The sequence below is a fragment of the Centroberyx gerrardi genome, chromosome 12 (genome assembly GCF_048128805.1).
Source record: "Centroberyx gerrardi isolate f3 chromosome 12, fCenGer3.hap1.cur.20231027, whole genome shotgun sequence".
In the NCBI taxonomy this organism is placed as follows: domain Eukaryota; kingdom Metazoa; phylum Chordata; class Actinopteri; order Beryciformes; family Berycidae; genus Centroberyx; species Centroberyx gerrardi.
This window is the reverse complement of record NC_136008.1, coordinates 15,153,070-15,171,156: the sequence shown is the minus strand read 5'-3', so window position 1 is coordinate 15,171,156 and position 18,087 is coordinate 15,153,070. Positions and strand designations below refer to the sequence as shown.

At 46.0% G+C, this 18,087-nt stretch overlaps 1 protein-coding gene across 1 annotated transcript in view; it reads right to left on the bottom strand.

The window, feature by feature from the left end:
- Positions 1-15,399, bottom strand: part of itga8 (integrin, alpha 8) — a 42,237-nt gene extending 26,838 nt beyond the window's left edge. Inside the window, exons 1-12 of the mRNA XM_071915895.2 lie at positions 15,206-15,399; positions 14,575-14,705; positions 11,805-11,905; positions 11,456-11,579; positions 9,722-9,783; positions 9,152-9,197; positions 6,775-6,900; positions 6,566-6,610; positions 4,748-4,791; positions 3,425-3,481; positions 3,135-3,187; positions 2,431-2,636 (exon numbers count right to left, since the gene is read on the bottom strand). Of these exons, the coding sequence (XP_071771996.1) occupies positions 2,431-2,636; positions 3,135-3,187; positions 3,425-3,481; positions 4,748-4,791; positions 6,566-6,610; positions 6,775-6,900; positions 9,152-9,197; positions 9,722-9,783; positions 11,456-11,579; positions 11,805-11,905; positions 14,575-14,705; positions 15,206-15,399 (1,189 nt within the window). The remainder of the gene's footprint in view (positions 1-2,430; positions 2,637-3,134; positions 3,188-3,424; positions 3,482-4,747; positions 4,792-6,565; positions 6,611-6,774; positions 6,901-9,151; positions 9,198-9,721; positions 9,784-11,455; positions 11,580-11,804; positions 11,906-14,574; positions 14,706-15,205) is intronic.
- Between the last annotated feature and the right edge of the window lie 2,688 nt (positions 15,400-18,087).

The following is an 18,087-nucleotide window of genomic DNA, read 5'->3' as shown; positions in this document are numbered from 1 at the left end:
TTTCCATTCATTTTACTCATCTCTTCATCTTGTCTCTCCTCTGTCTCTCCCTCTCTCTCTCTCTCTCTCTCTGTCTGGGCACTGTTTAAGTCATTGCCCTAATTCTCAGTCACTAGCTGCTAAATCTCACCCAGCAACAGGAAGTGGCAAAAGGTCAAAGGGCAGGAGGGGAAGTTGGCATGGCAACGGGCCTCTCTGTGTCTCAGGAACCCCATCAGACATGCAGGCATGCAGTAGAATGAAGACACCGACATAGAAGTAGTGTACTGTAAGCGCCCACACGTATACACCATACAATTTGAACACATTTGGACATTTAGCCTTAGTCCCCACACACACCCGTCTGTTTGTCCTCTCTTTTTGTTGTGTCAGTGTCCAGGCCCAGCACTGTCCTTCATTACATGACTGTATCCCTCAGCACTGTAACTGTCCAAACACCTCTAGACATCCTGTTTGTCTCAGGACCCCCTCTCCCTCAGCCTAAACAACTGGTTCCACATGAAGCAGATTGTGGGGTGGAGAGGATAAATGCAACCATGTGTGTATGCAAGTGTATACATGAGTGTGTGTGTGTGTGTGTGTGTGTGTGTGTGTGTGTGTGTGTGTGTCTGTATGTCAATGCATGTGTGTGTGTGTGTGTGTGTACATAACTGAATAGCTATGTAAAAGAAAAAGGCTTACTTAAAAATGTCTCTAAATAATGTGAAAGTCACTCATGGGCATTGCTCAACGTCCCACACAATGCAGACATCCACAGCAAATTGGCTGTGGAACACCCACTGTGATCACTCAGACCAGCACTATAGGAGACTGTTACTCACACAAAAAAGCATGCAAAACTCCCAGCAAGCGACGGTGACAGAACAGCCACAGTTGATGAAATTAAGAAAGACAGAAAGCCACACACTGAATGAAACAGGCAAAATAGTGAGGTCATTGTTACGGCTTTTCGATAGCCGACACAGCCATGAAGATGACAGGAGCTGCGCATGGTGTTGCTCCTCTGAAGAATTTGGAAATGGAGTGATGAGAGAGGAGGGAGAGGCTCAGTGTCATCACAGACAGAAAGAGAGAGAGGGAGGGGTGTGTCAGTGATTACACACAGACACACATGCAGACAGGTACACACACACACACATACAGGGCAGTATGATGTCAGAAAAAAAAATAAAAACGCTGAAAAGACTGATCAAAACGTTTCCATGGTGACTCTACAATGTTATGCTGAATAATGAAATCATGTCCAGACATGGACATGTATTCATTAGATTAACTTTCAACAAGTCCCCCCCCCCGCATGACGCTGTAGCTCCAGCTCCTCTTAGGCCACATCATTGGTCCAGAGAGACTCAGTCGCATCCTGACAGACAGGCTGATGTGATTTATGTCTCTGGCAAGAGAGCTCCAATATTGATCCACTGCTTATTGATCCAGTGGTTAAAGGCTTTAACAGGGTAGGAGGGGCAATGGCTCTAACACACACATTAACACACAGCGTCCATAAATAAATAATACATAAATCAGTGGGATTGATGTCATGTGAGGGCCAGATGTACGTCCATTAATCCATTTCTAAGGCAACAGGCAACAGGCCTAGGCTCCGAAGAGCATTTGGGCTCCAGGCTGCATGTTGTGTGTTTGTGTGTGTGTGTGTGTGTGTAGGTGTGTGTGTATGTGTTTGTCAAATCAACGTGAGGATAAAACAAACACACAGAAGAGGAATGAACTCCGGGCTCCAGGACAGAAACTTCCAGATGATTTTATCTCAAGGCACATCTGGAGAGTTAAAAATAACTCAAAGACACACACACACACACACACACACACGCACACACATACACATACAAAGCCTTAACCCCCGATCATCGTCACAGGAAGAAACGAGTTCGCAGGGACAACCTTTCAACACTGCACTTCCTGGTTGGCTGAGGAGCTTTGGGTTTTCTCTAGCGGAGCATCTAATAGGATTTCCTCAGTCAGAGACAAAACAGAGCAAAAGGAACAGGAAACACTGAAAAAGATTTGTCTGTCATCAGTTTACCTGAACACAGCAGACCATATGGGCGGAGACGGGGCCTTTCTTTGAGACAGAATGAAGCTCATGCACAGACACACAAAATATACACAAAAGGATTCTGTTAATTTCCTTATCTCCATCTCTCTCTCCGTCATTTCCTCTCTCTGTCTGCTCTCTCTCATTTTGCATATTTTTTCTGTTCAGATCAATTTAATCTTTGTTTCAACCTTTATTTTTTCTATCTCAATTTCTCTCTCTCTTTTCTCCCTCTCTCTTACTCTGTCTTTTTTCTTTCTTTACCTCTCTTTCTCTGTTTGTTTCTTTAATCCCCTCGACTCTCTCTCTCTCTTTCCTCTCGGTTCCCCCCTCCATCTCTCTCTCTCTCTCTCTCTTCTCTCTCTCTGTCGGCATACCATAATATCCGTCCTGGTTCAGGTCTCCCAGGGGTGCTATGGCGGTGCCGAAGCGTCCGAAGGTGTGTGCGCCGGTGAGGGGGACGGGCTCGGAGAAGGTGAGCGGGGCCAGCTGGAGGTACAGGTAGACCCTCCCCACCTCCCGGGGCTTGCTCTCCATCTCCCTCTCCATGTAGAGGGGGGCTCCCACCAGCACATCGTCAGTCCTGGGGACACACGGCACAGTTTAGATGTTCACATGTATGTATGTGTGTGTATGTTTGTGTGTGTGTATGAGAAAGACAGACAGAGAGAGAGAGAGAGAGAGAGAGAGACAGAGAGAGAGAGAGAGAGAGAAGAAGATCAAAGCTCTGCATGATTAGCAGCTAAATTTGTCTACTCCTGCCATAACACTAGGAACAATATATAACTTTATATTATTTTAATTATTACAAATTTCTATGTGGTTTGCTATTATATAATGTATATGTTCAAATGTTCAGATGTTCAATGTTCAGTTGTATATGCACTGTAGGTGTTTCACTCTTTTTGTTTTTCTTCGTCTTTGCTTCGTCTTCTTTGTTTTGTTTTCTGAGAAATCTATGCGATGTCTTTTATTAATTATCTTTTTCATCCATCCACTTTGGCAACACAGGAATGTCATGCCAATAAAGGAAGTTGAAATTGAAATTGATAATTGAAAACTTAGAGAGGTTTCTACTTACCCATCTCCATTCAAATCAGTCACAGCCACTGAGTAGCCGAAATAGGAGGCCATCTGAGGAACAGACACAACATTATAGTCCTGCCATATTGCGTCCATACCCAAAGAAAGAACATGAGGATTTTTAACCATAAGCCCAGGAGGCCTAGCTGATCGTTATCCCCATTCAAATTCAAATTCAGCCCGCACAGAAGAAGCGAGTCAGGGGGTCACTACTGAGTAAAACATCCATCTCTGCCCCTGTCCATGAGATGCAATATATATGATTGTGATATATGTTGTTGCTCCTACCTGTTCTCCTGTGAAGTTCTGGATGAAGGTCAGATTGGTAGAGTTGATCATTACCACCTAAAACAGGCACATACACTGTCACACATACTGCACAAATCAACTCACATCAGATCTCGTCCTCACAGCACTCCAGGAGTAAACATTTCAGAGCAAGTCTGACAAACAGACAGATGAAAAATGCAGAAACCGCATAAAAAAGCTTCTATTCAACTGAAGGCGCTTTCTTTTCCCTGCCCTCCCCCCACCACCATCCTCTCTCTCTGCCTTTACCATTTGCCCCCCCTCATCGTCCTCCTTCCCCCCATCCTAACCCCGGTCGTGGGGAGAGATGGGGGGGGTGGGGGGGGGCTGAGAATTCCTTCATAAGACCTAAAATAACAACCACATGGAGACCGCCAGGGGCTACACACACACACACACACGCACACACACACACACACACACACACACATAGGAGGATACACGTTTACCCACTCACAGATGTCTGACAGACATACAAAACGGAGATAGACTTACTAGTACAGGCAGACAAGGATGTGTAAACACAAATACTAAGTCACTAACCTTAACTTAACTTCCCAGTGCTGCCCGTCTCTCTGAGTTGTCACAGAGGAGCGGCCTGATCAGGACTGACAGCCACTCCAGTCCCAGGCCTCTAACCTGGCCTACCTGCACCCCTAATAACCCCTACTGTGAGCTACCGGCCCCCACCTCTATCACACACACACACACACACACACACACACACACACGGCACTGTCTGCATGTACAGGAAGGAGCATTCTCAAATACCCAGACGTAACACGCACAGTGTCGCAGTGTGTGTGTGTGTGTGTGTGTGTGCTGCGCGGTGCGTCCTCCGGGCGCTGCAGGTTGGGGTTAGGGGTCGTGTGTGTGTGCAGAAGGGTTAGCGGGGTTAGGTGGGGTCGCCCCGCTCCACATGCAGCGGAAACTGTGTGTCATTAGGGAGGACTGACACAGCCAGCCCCGGGGACACATTCCCATAAGATAACACACTGCAACACACACACAACCATGCAATAACACTAGACACACTCCATACAGCACACACCGTGTTTCTCACAGCTATGTAGATACACATAAGAATACAACGTAAGAATGTTGCTGCTGCTGAATGAAAACACCTAGATATGGTTAATGTCTTTTTGCAGTTGGCAATCTGCCACCAAAACATGTGTATTTGTGTGTATATGTGCGTGTCTGTCTATGTGTGTATATTGTGTGTGTGTGTGCCCATATCTGGTTTGTGTGTGTGTGTGTGTGTGTTTGTATTTGCTTGTGTGCATGTGATTCCATACTCACATATCCAAAGTTCTGTGCCCCTCTGGGGACCCCAGCTATCAGCTCTATGAAAAATGAAAGGGAAAAAAAACACTCAAATTAGTGGGGGAGAGAGAGAGAGAGAGAGAGAGAGAGAGAGAGAGAGAGAGAGAGAGAGAGAGAGAGAGAGAGAATGACAGAGAAAGAAAGGGCTTGACAGAGGTTCGTCTGAAAAGCCTAAACCCCGACGACCCAGCCCACCCTGGCAGCACAGATGAGTGTTGCTGAGCATGCACTGACTGATTGGGTGCTGAGGCACTGTGTGTCTGTGTGTGTGTGTGTGTGTGTGTGTGTGTGTGTGTGTGTGTGCGCGTGCGCGTGCATGCATGTGTGTGTGTACTGATTGATGAGTGTGGTAGTGTGGACATGTGGGGATGATCTGAAGCACCCACCCAGAGAGAGAAGAGACGCAGACCCCCCCCCCCCCCCCTGCCCTCCAGCTCTACCCAACAGACTATAGACCACGAGGCCATAAACCAGTTCTTCCCAGCTCTATCTTCCCTTCAGACTCCCAGTTACGACCAGTTTCCAGCTTGAAGAGGGTTTGGGGAACAAGACCACAACAAGCTTCGCACCACAACACAACATCAACAGGCATGTGTAACCTCTTAGACTCAGTTTAAGACTCTGTGACATGTGATGCGCCGGAGGGGATTCTGGGGCATCTCGGGTACGTGTGTGTGTGTGTGTGTGTGTGTGTGTGTGTGTGTGTGTGTGTGGAGGGAAGGGGGAGTGGTGTATCTGGGCCTGAGGCTGTGTGATCCTGTAAAGATCCCACAAAATGCTAATCGCAGCTTAATTAACGCAGAGGCTCTGATCGAAAGGAAATGATGAATGGGAGTCAAAGGGTAGGGGCACAGAAATGCAGTGATGTGGTCTGATTGTATTCAAACAGATTTTGTCTCCACATTTGCTTTACAGTATTGTGCTTTAGTCGAAATTGCTTGTATGCTAATTTGGGGTAATGACAAACTGACAGTGTGTTACACACATGTCACGTTGGAAATGAACTTCCCCGTGCAGCACCTGAAGCTTGATAAGAGATGGGAAACAATTTGCAACGCCGCTGGTGAGCCATCAAAGCTTCACAGTGTGTATACAAGAAGAGTAGAGAGAAAAAATAAGATTTGGGTTTGTTGTGAGCATAAAATTCCAGTAATTTATGTTAGCCTATGGCATCTCCTCGGAGTGCTTAATTGAATTGAAAAATGCTTTTCTTCACTTCGTGTCTTTAACAACATGATGCTGTAAGGCTTGCCCGTCTCTCTGTCAGGCTAGCTTCATGTCGGTCTGTCTGCATTCTGCCCGTCTCTCCTTCCAGCTAATATTTCAAGTCCTCGATCCAGACCAGACGAGATTCTAGACTTGCTCGAGACCCGACGACGCTCTGCGGAGTCTGCCGCTAATCATTCTAATCAGAGAGGAAATCCCTTTATCAGTGGTTCCTGAAGTGCTGTCCCCTCGGGGTCGCGACCCAGACACACAGAGACAGTTCTCATTACTGGTTCTGAGGCCAGACCCAGACACTGTCACCCAGCCGGCCCTTTACTATCGCTCACCCTATCAGACCCCTCACAGTGGTCCTGTCAGCCAGCCTTAGAGAGCATAAAGTATTTTAGAGCTGGGGTGCAGATCTGACAACAGTTTAGAAAGAGGTTTAATAAAGTCATGTGAAGTTTAGGGTTAGATTTAGCTGCGCTGCTGGGACAGCACTAGTAGGTCTGCTGTTGATGTTGTTACTGAGGGATTCCTCTGCTGCTGGATGTGGTTAGTTGGGTAATGAATTGTTGGCTTTCTCACCTTGTTCCGAGTCTCCTGTAAACTCCCCCACCGCCACAGAGTAACCTAGAGAGAAATCAGTTGCACATGACTACACATGGGCGGAATTAACTTTGTATGCAATGCTCTGTGTGTTTTGTGCAGTGTTAGGTATTTAATCGGTCAATATGTGTGTTTATCGGTGTGTGTATATGTGTGTGTGTGTGTGTGTGTGTGTGCACGCATGTTACCGAGGTAGCTGTCGTCGTGTGTGTCTGCAGCAGCGCTGGTGTGTTTCTCTCCTGGAACCCGTCTCAGCACTGCCTTCAAAGAGTAGCCATTCAGTATCTCAGCTATCCCTGCTGTCATCACCTGACCTGCACACACACACACACACACACACACACACACACATGCACACACAGATAGATAGATAGAGAAGAACAAACACCCAGGGTGAGAGAGGCACATCTGTTGGTGGACAGTGGGTTCGGCCCTGACCTCGTGCCCAGAGCCTGGAGGGAGCAGCAGACACGCTGCCCTCTGCTATAGCAAACCCGATTCCCCGCTCCACTCCCAAGCGCCACATGAAAGAGGTACAGTGCTAATGGCATGTTGAAGCCTTCCCAGAGGAAAGCTAAAACACGTCATTAGCAGGAAAAGCAGGAAACATACACCAACGTTCCTGAAAACTCAGAGAGAAAACTTTCCTCAGGATAATAGGTGCGTGCTTGCAGACACACACAAACAACACCCTCCCTCCGCTGTTGAACAAGAGGTCAAACAAACAGATGATTTTATCTACGGCCGCCCTCAACCCCCCATAAATCCTCCTTAATGTGTGTGTGCGTGTGTGTGTGTGTACTGACAGGGAGAGAAATCTGCCCTCTTAACCCTCCCTCCAACTCCTCCCCCACTCCCCCTTTCCTTCGCTTTTGCTCTCTCTCTCTCCATCTCCCTCTCTCACGCTGTGCTATGAGTTTATACCTCGGGATAACATATCACTATATCATCTCATTATTAAAGGTCTATCTGATTAATGAGACACTGTGTTAGGAACTCTAACACAGATGCATAAGTCATTGCTGCTCGTAAGTGTTAAGTGTCCTTTACACCCAGTGATACCAAGTTTGTATATAAAACTAGATTCCTATAATGAGTCAGTCCAAAGGCTGTGGATAATCGCTGTATATTAGAGACCATAAAGTCCAGGCTGAGTGCTTTTATAAACATTCGGAGGAAGTGTTTTAACTGGAGGCAGCCAGCCTTGCCAAGCTGAGGGCAGAGCGAAATAGAAAGAGAGCAGTCCATTAGGCCGGTTGTGATGCCCGTTTAATGTGTGTGTTGTTGTACGCTGGAGCATTCATTATTTAACCATTATGTGACTATAGTACTAACGCCAAACAATAACCCAAATTAGAAAGTTGTGGTTATAGTTTGGGCAGCAGTTGTGAAATATCCATCACTGAGCCACTTTCCTCTTTTGTCTTTCTCTCTTTTTTTATCCATCTCACATCGTCACTTCGGTCATTCTTGCCCCCTTTTCCTTTCTGAGCTTTTGTAATAACATAAACTCTCTCGCTTCGTCTCTCTGTTTTAAACAAATGAAGTGCCGCGGAGTGACAGAGCAGAGGTTCCAAAGAAAGGAAGGGAGAGAGAGAGAGGGAATGACTTTGTGCAACCGATCAATAACTGTCTCCCTCTCCCTTAAAAACAGCTGCAGTGCTAAGTTACCTCTAAATTAGGATAAGTGAGGGGGGGATCGGAGAGGGGAGAATAGAAACGGACACACAGACACACACACACACACACACACACACACATACACACACACACCTGGAGTTGGGGGAGTAGCGCTTCACTTCAACAGCTGAACTCTGACACCGCCTGGCTGTGTCTACACCTATTAAGACACTTCATCCCTCTGCTTAGTCTAGCCTGATATCCAGCGAGCTCGCTGACCTCAGCGCAGCTTTCCCCGCTGCTTTTATCAACCAGGAGATCCATCTTTCTTCCTCTCTCTCTGCCCGACTCGCTCACTTTCTCTCTCGGTTCTCATCTTTCTTTCTCTCCTCTGCAACATGTTTCTGTCATCTCCTTAACAATCCTCTCTCCCTCCCGCTGTCCTCCCTGCTATGTCTCTCTCGCTCTCTCTCTGTCTCTTTATTCTCCCCCCTGTCCTTCTCAACCCTGTGGCCTGCCCATGAGTCTCTCCCCCCCCCCTCTTTGCTTTATCATGGGGCAGAGGGGCAGTTCCTCCACACTCCATTACCCTCTGATCAGCTCATTACGTCGCCCAAACACCCACTTCCTGCTACACTGTTACAGACAGAGAGAGGGATGGAGGGCGCGAGGGAGGGAGAAACAGAGAGACAAAGAAAGTAAAAGAGACAGATTTCTTTCCATTTTATCCTTCTTGGGACCCTTGGGATAAAACTGCAGATTGAACCGGTCTGTGTGTGTGTGTGTGTGTGTGTGTGTGTGTGTGTGTGTGTGTGTGTCCGAGGGCTGTGCTCACTGCTAAACTCATCTCCATTCTTTTTGTATTTTCTCATTTAAAGACCTTTCCATCGATGAAATCATCACAAGCGAATGACCAAACACTTTTTACACACAGATCTCAGTTACCTTGCCAGTAAAAGCTTCCAGGCCCTCCTACTACCAGCGTTCCTTCCTGGAAGAAATAAAATGAGTTAGGGTTAGTCATGTGACATAAATTTGCGAGTTTACGGAAATCTGTGTGTGTGTGTGACCAAAGGGGTATGTAGCGTGTGTGTAGGCGTGTGTGTACACGTGACAAGGAGGGGGGATAACGTGTGTGTGTGTGTGTGTGTATATGATTCTTGCTGTCATGCATGTTGACATCCTGTTGAGAATGACAGCTTCCTGTACAGGAGGGTAGAGTTGGACCGTGAGACAGAGGTCAAAGTTCATATTGACTATACAGTGAAAGAATGTGTGTGATGTGTGTGTGTGTGTGTGTGTGTGTGTGTGTGTGTATTTGGTGTGTCTATTGTGTTCAGAGGGGATGGGTCATATTAGGGGGCTGGGAGTGGAGGATGCTCTAGTGACAAACGATAAATCTCTGAAGGGAGTCTCGTGTTTGGAGAAACTTCTCTGCTTGTAGTTTGCTTGTGTATGAGAAGGGGACGCAGGGTTGCCGTGGCGATAATGTGCGATTGTTGCAGCGGTCGTTACCTTGGTAAAATCCACACTGAAGCCAGCCTGGCAGAACCCCTGTCCCTCTGGGTCTGGGTCATCTGAAACACACACACACACACACACACACACGCACACACACACACACACACACACACACAAATATATTAACAGTGAAGCAAGTCATCATCATCAACATTGCATTGCAGTGCAGGCATCCTCTTGAGGGTGAAACCCAGTAAAACCAGAATTTTAAACGTTTGGAGCAGAGCACTGCTCCAACTGTGCAGAGAGTATCCATCCTATCAGACAAAACAACTTTACAGCTATATAAAAGGAAGAATAACTCATTGTGGTTTATATATAAAAATGTAAATGGACCCACTTAGGTGTGTGTTTGTTTAAATGAGTGCGTCTAAGTGTGTATGTGCACACAAAACGTCTGTACGCATAATGAATTGCTCTCCATGTCGGAGGCACCCCGAGGTGAAGCTTAATGACTCGTAACCACACACATGTGCACGTGCGCATACATGTGTACGTGCACATGAAGTGTGTGTTATAGTGTGTTGTCTCAGCGGTCATAAATTCACATTAAGATCCAACGCTAAAGCTCCTGGAGGCAGAGAAATCCCGTCTTAGACACATGACTAAGACGTACTGAGAACTGTGTGTTATTGCAGCATTATTGTGGTTGAAGACTATTTCCCCCTTGAGAACAATTGAGTTCACAATGTGATTATTCTATAGGCCTGACTAGTTGGCATTGACATAAACAACATAAAACAGATCTTTAAATAAACTTCAGCCAATTAGTAGAGGGTGTGTGTGTGTGTGTGTGTGTGTGTGTGTGTGTGTGTGTGTGTGTGTGTGTGTGCATGAGTGTGAGCTGTGAAGGAGGTTTATGCAGAGCGGATGATGGAGTGGACGATAAGGGCCGTGTGTTTGATCTGCTGTTTACGATGTGCCACCTGATAGCCTCCATAAGTCCTTATCATACTCCGCTGGTGCCTCATATCACTGTAGAGGGTGAGAGGGGTCATGGGAGGAGAGCGGGAGAGAAAGAAAGACTGCGACTGGAGATGGATGGGAGAGAAGAGGAGAAGAGAGGAGGGGATAAGGCAGGAAAACTGAATCCCGTGTACCAGAGACCGAGACAGAGGGAGAGAGAAACGTAACCTGATAGAGACAGATACAGTGACAGACACATTCGATTTTGATACATTTCTGTTGCTGTAATCCTTTTAGAATTTCTTTTATAATCATAATTGTTTTCAGGTTGCTTTGGCAACACATATCAAATGTCATGCAGGGATATAGTGAAGGGTAAACCAACCCAAACTCAATTTGCCCACATTTTTATTTGAAGAATAGAGTTTAAGCACATTTTTAGGCTGATATAAAACTAGATTTAAATTTATAGTTTACATCATATCGTGTTGTATCAAACTGGTGTAAGTTACACGAGGAGAAGCTCTGTTAAGGACAAATAAATTGATGCTTTGGTGAAAACATTTATTTTTGGTTGTTACTGCTTTGCGAAGACCATCAATTAGACAACATCGTTTAGCCAGATTTTTATTTGCCGCATCTCGATGTCATGTCATCAAAGCCCTTTGAATTGAACTCAATGACAGAGAGAGAGAGAGAGAGAGAGAGATGGGGGAAGACGAGGGAAGGGAAGACAGACAGGCAGAAATAGAGAAGGCTCTTTAAAGGAATGCAGTAAATGCAGAGGGAGACAGACGGAGACGGGGATGGAGAGTGACTCACTGGTCCTGCAGGGAGAGTATTCTGCGTAGGCGCTGAAGTTCTGGACGGCCACATAGCAGGTCCCCACCGGGTCCTTCTCCCCGCTCAGCTTCACTGTCCGCCAGTGGTACAGAGGAGCACACGCCTACGCAGAAAATTACACTGTGATTCACATTATTAAATACTTCAGAAATCAGTGATCCAGAATGCAATCCCAAAACAATGAAGAGAATCCAGGCTTATAAAAGAGAATAGGGGCAAAAGAGGGAAAGTTAATTTTGAATAAGCTGCGTGTAGCCTATAATATTTAGACCTGTAGGTGATACAGTATAAAGGTATTTAGGTATTATATGGCATCATGGCCACTCACCACCACTTTTCCTTTGTGTGTTCTGACTGAGGCTCCAAACCACTGGTGGGACTTAAACTCTAGAGGCTCTCTGGTGCCGTTCACCTTTATCATTCTGTTATCTGGAGAGAGAGAGAATGAGACAGAGAGAGAGAGGGAGATTGACAATTAAGAGAGCTTTACGGTTTTAAGGTGGGGCAGACAGACAGACAGATAGAGAGAGAATGAGGGCAGAGACAAAGACACAAAAACAGAAACAGACATTTCATTATGGTGCCAGTAAAACCTGATATTGACTGTGGTAATGTGGATCCAGGCCTGTAGCTCTGCCTATGTAGATGGAAAGCATTTGTCCCTGATAAGCAAAACCAGACAGAAATGTCTTAAAAAGGCCTATAACAAACATCAAAACACCATTTGCCCCACAGACCCAGACATTTGTCAGGATGCTGGTGTTTCTCAAAGCCTTTCCCATAAAATATAGCAACACTTAAGAAACCTGCAGCTTTCTCTGTGTCTGCACACACACACACACACACACATACACACACATGGATGTATATTATGAGCATTTCTCAGCTGAGTCAACAATACACAATTTTAGATTTGGTGTGAGCGTGTGTGTGCATGTGTGTGTGTGTGTGTGTGTGTGTGTGTGTGTAGCGCTCGGGGGTATTTGCTCTGTTGCAGATCTTTTCCAGTGTTTTTAAAGGCCAGCTGGGTCTGTTTGGAACTATGCAGTCCCCACGTCATAAAACACCTTTCTTCAGCACACACACACACACACACACACACACACAGGAGGACACTGGATGCCAAAAGTCAGGTGTAAAGAAACATATCCAGTGTCTTGCATAGTGTTCATATATTTCAGAATATATTTCTGTATGCATTACCAACCACATAATATCTTCTCAGCATCATCCATAGAGGATACAGTGTGTATCAACGTAAGCCAAATTGTATGTTTTTGCATTTCTTTTTTCCTACAAATGATACTAATATCTACTGAAAAAACAACACTAAGCTACTATAATAAAACCCATCATTATCGTCAGCAGCATCATCACATCACGGGTGTAGCCTAGAGGTTAACGATGAGGGCTTGTGGCGGGAAGGTTGCCGGTTTGTATCCCAGGACTGGGTGAGGAAAGTGAATGAGTAACGCTCTCTCCTCCCTTGGTTATACGGGAAGCTCCCAGGTGTGGATGTGTGGTACTGTGTGAATGTGGAGCGGGGTGTTGCTGGGAAAAGTTAAATAAATAAAAGTTAAAAATGAAAAAAAACAAACCATAATCTCTATTTGTTTGTATGTCCTCTCTAAATGATTCTTATGGTTAATGCGCACATCATTTTGAGGCAGGTGCAGGGTTGGAAAACAATGCATCAGTACAAATAGACTCCAGACTCCAGAGCTCATTCTGGGTTTCTCCACTCTAATCATGGACATGCAATCTATCAGGTGTCCCACTGTCACCAGGAACTCAACCCCCATCACAACCCCCACAACACAGGCATGTCTGCATAACGTCACTATACACACACACACACACAATCAGGCACATGTGCAATTGACATATGGATAATAACCAGTACACACAGATGTTCAACACTGGTGCTGATATCTTGTACAGTTTGCTGTTGGCTGAGTGTGTGCATATGTGTGTGTGTGTGTGTGTCCTAGTCTGGTTTGTACCTGTATTAATGGGTCTGCAGTAACTCTAGAAATATCCACCGTGGCCACTGTCATCAATCACCTTGTGCATGTACCCACACAGTCAACTGAATAGATACACACATACACACACATACACAAGTACATGCCCTCCACCCCCCCATCCCACACACACACACACACACAACACACAATACAAAAAACACACACACACCTCCATTTTCCATCAGTCACACACAGCTCAACTCAAATCTTCTTTACCCCACTATATCAGTGTGTATTTGTGTCTGAGAGAGAGAGAGAGAGAGAGAGAGAGAGAGAGAGAGAGAGAGAGAGAGAAAGGGAGGGAGGGAGGGAGAGAGAGAGGGAGACAAGGGAGGGAAAAGGAGACAGGGACGAATTTTCGGCATCTAATAAAAAGCAGACCTCACCCAATTCCCCCTCTCCTCCGAGGGGGAACTAAATTCCCATGTGCATACAGTTTACCCCCTCCCCTCTTTCTCTCTCTCCGTCTCTCTCTCTCTCACACACACACTGGCACATACACACACACACACTCAAATGGAAAAAGTGTGCATCAGAGACATTAGGTGCACAAACAAGGGCTGATGGGCTGTTACCAACGATGATATTGTAACGAAAAGCATAATAATCAGGAGGGAGACTTACACCAGCAAACCCACCAGCACCTCTGCTAGGTGAAGCTGATGAGCCCCGTATGTCTTATCTCTCTTATCTCTCTCACACACACACATGTGCCGACACACACACACACACACCTATCAGATACACAGGTTACGAAACCTGTGAGTCCAAAAGTAGCATGTGAGGCCAAGTACGGTTCCTTGAAAAGGTCCAGTGGGTCTTCATCAAAATGAAAGCTAGTTTAATTTCACCATTTCTGCTATTTTAGTCACTATATTAGTAGAAAACAATAATGTAAAAGACTGACAATGTGGAGCAAGGGTCTCACTCTCTCCACTGTATTCTTTTCCAAATCATCTACCAAAAAACACAGGAACAGAATCGTATCCAATGGGGGACCGTGGGGTCTATTGCATATTTGTTTTTGGGCTCCCTGACATGAAAACGACTGGGGCTCTTGGTGTAACTCACTGGCGTTGTCAAAGGGAATCTGTCTGCAGCTGTCTGGCGGTCCGGGCCAGGGGCAGTAGTAGACGGCCCCAGCCTCCACGATGCCGGGCTGGGAGGTGTTCGCCTTGGGAGCCCCCACCAACACACTCATCCTGGCAGGCAGAGAGAGAGACAGGATGCAGCCAAGAAACACAGACGGGTGCGGGTGCGCGCACGCACACACACACACACACACACACACACACACACACACACGTATACAAACACACAATATGGTCAAGTGTTTACAGTCATGCAGTCAGTGCACAATTTGGTTATTTCCTACATCTCAGTTTGTTTCCTGTGTCACTGTGACACAGAGATGCAGTTCAATTCAATTCACTTCAATTATATTCAGTCAGTTCCGCTCACTTCATTTAATGTATATTCTATTGTTATATTCTATTCTGTTCTGTTCTATTCTATTCTGTTCTGTTCTGTTCTGTTCTGTTCTGTTCTGTTCTGTTGTGTCTAAGCATTTATACTGGGCAGGTTAAACTAGATACACTACAACAGTTTAGGTGGAATTATTGGACAGACTCATGTAGCTGCAGACTCTCATAAGTCTTTCAGTACTCTGATGAGACAGCTTAGTCCTGATGTTGCCACTCACGTGTTGCTGTCGGAGGTCGCTTGGTAGAAGTCCACTGAATAACCGAAGTAACTTCCATCGGGTCCCCGGTAAACCGCGGGATGGTCTGCGTAAAGGTTAAAACTCCAAACTCCCGTTAGCACCGGCCACAGCACCGATAGGACCCCGAGAATAGACATCCCAGCAGAGGAAACACAGTCCCATGCACGCTCCATCCCAAAGAACAGCCTCCGCACTATTCCCACAGAGAGAGAGAGAGAGAGAGAGAGAGAGAGAGAGAGAGAGAAGAGAGAGAGAGAGAGAGAGAGAGAGAGAGAGAGAGAGAGAGAGAGAGAGAGATTGCCCCGTGCAGGTGAGGTAGGTTATCCCGGGTTAGGTCCGCCGCTGTCTGTCACTGGACCACTGCGCTCTCCTGCGCTCCCCCAAAGTCTCTCCAAACTGAGACCCTCCAACCACCAGGTCGCTACAAGCCTCCACATGCGCGCTCCCGCCCTCTGCACAAAACTTTACCCCCCACCACACACACACACACACACACACACACACACATACACACACACTCACTAGACAGCGTGCAGACCACATCTGAGCGCGCTACGGGCTGGCGCGTCACCAGGCCCGCTCCTTTTATGGCAAAGAGACAATTTTTTTCCTGCGAGCTGCGGGCTTGATCCTGAAACAGTAAATAATATTAAATTAAAGCGAGATTTACAACTGACGTCTGAAATCAGTTTCTAGAAATTTGCGCACTCTCTCTCTCTCTCTCTCTCACACACACACGCACACACACAGACACACACACGCACACACACACACACACACACACACACACACATGCACGCAAATGTAAACGTTAATATTAAAAACAAACAACCTTTTACTTCCTTCCCTTTTATTGACCGGTTTATTCTAACCATACAGTTAAAACCGGGGCGCGTTTCCTTCCGTTGAGAATAATCACTTATAATTATGCCAGTAATTATTATGTCGGCTTATAGGAGAAATCTCCTGAGCTGAGCAAGTATAGGCTGTTCTGGCCCGCTCGCCCTTTCACTCAACACCAGGCGATTTTCCCTCTAAATCTCCGAGGTAACATACTGGATCGCTCTTGCTGAAAGGGATATCCTGCAATGAAAAGCAGTTTTACAAAGGTGCCAGACTAGACCAGGCTGGTTCTTGTATATTTAGCTCTGCACGCTTCAGAAGATTTATCTTATCAAAAACTCATTTCGCGCGCGCGCATGTGTGTGACAGAGAGAGGAAGAGAGAGATGAAGTGCTGCATATTGCACTCACTTCCACGCCAACTCCCAATCTGCTGCTTATCAGCGCGAGGAGTTTGTTTTAATTAAACCATGCTTTATGGGCACATTAATGATAAATTAAACCCCAAAGCCAGTTTCACTGTTGTAAAGCTGCAGTGGAGCAGCACTGTACAGCAGTATGGCACTGGAGTGTGTTTGCTGTCAGGAGAGGTGATGAGAACCAGGTGAGAGAGAGAGGGAGAGAGAGAGAGAGAGAGAGAGAGAGAGAGAGAGAGAGAGAGAGAGAGAGAGAGAGAGAGAACCTAAAGTGTTAGTGATGAGAACAACCCAAGTGAGCAACCTTGACCTGCCAGATGGAGATTTCACACAAGTTTCTCTCTGTCTGCCCTGCTCTCCTCCTCAACCCAAGTCAATCCATCCATCAATCCATCCATCTATCCCCTCCCTCCCGTTAAGCCTATCCCCTTCCTTTACTGTTCTCTTATATGAATGTACACTTATGGCCCTTGATTCCCCTCGTATAGGCTACACATCCCTGAAATTCTTCTGATGTAAAAATTGAGTGTGCTACGTGAGTGTTTGAGAGAGAGAGAGAGAGAGAGAGAGAGAGAGAGAGAGAAGGGGGGAGTGAGAGTGAGGGTCTGTTCTTTCTCAGCTTTTTCTACGTAAATCTAGGATGAACAGAGTAAAAAAAACAGGTCTACAAAACACAAGGACATAGGAGCAGAGACAGATGTGTTCTGTTTCTCTCTTACAGAAGAAAAGAACAAGAGAGGGATGGTGAGGATGATGGAGAGAGGAGGCAGGAACCAGACTTATTCCTGTTCTCCCCCATTTGGCTCTAGTGCGTCTGTGTTATGACGCCTGTTTGTCAGGTAGCTGTGTTTTACTGTAGCTCAGTTTCAGTGTCTGTAAGTGTGTGTGTGTGTGTGTGTGTGGACTCGGGCTGCCATTACTTTTTCCACTGTCTTGCATCCAATAAAAATTCTCACACACAAGATATCCCATTTCCAGGAATGCACATGTGAACCCTGATACACACATGCCATTCTGCCAATATCTGTTTTCTGATCACAGATTTACTGCAGGCCATTCTAAATTGAATACTGCATACACACCTTCCCAATACACACAGCATTTCTTTATTTATGTATTGTCATTTTTATACACTACTCATTCTCTCTCTCTCTCACACACATGCACTCCTAATGAGACTTTATCAGACTGTCCGGTCACAGATTAGGCCTACATCCTTTCTCCATTAGGCACATCCATTAGACACACACACCCAGCCATTACTGCAGCACTCCCGTGCATAGATGCATAGTGGAGCATCCGCACACACACACACACACACACACACACACACACACACACACACACACACACACACACACACACACACACACACACACACACACGTGCACAATCACTGGGATAAGTATGTGTTGTCCTTAGCCAGTACTAAGTATTTACATGCTACCAAGTGCTCCTCTTCCAACAGTATCAGTGATGATTACACTTCAAAACTACCTGCACCTTGTCTGAGAAATGTCTCAAAAACTCCCGAAACAGATGCCAAACACATGCCGAAACATTCCACTAAGTTTCAGGACACCGTATAATAAAAGCCAATGAT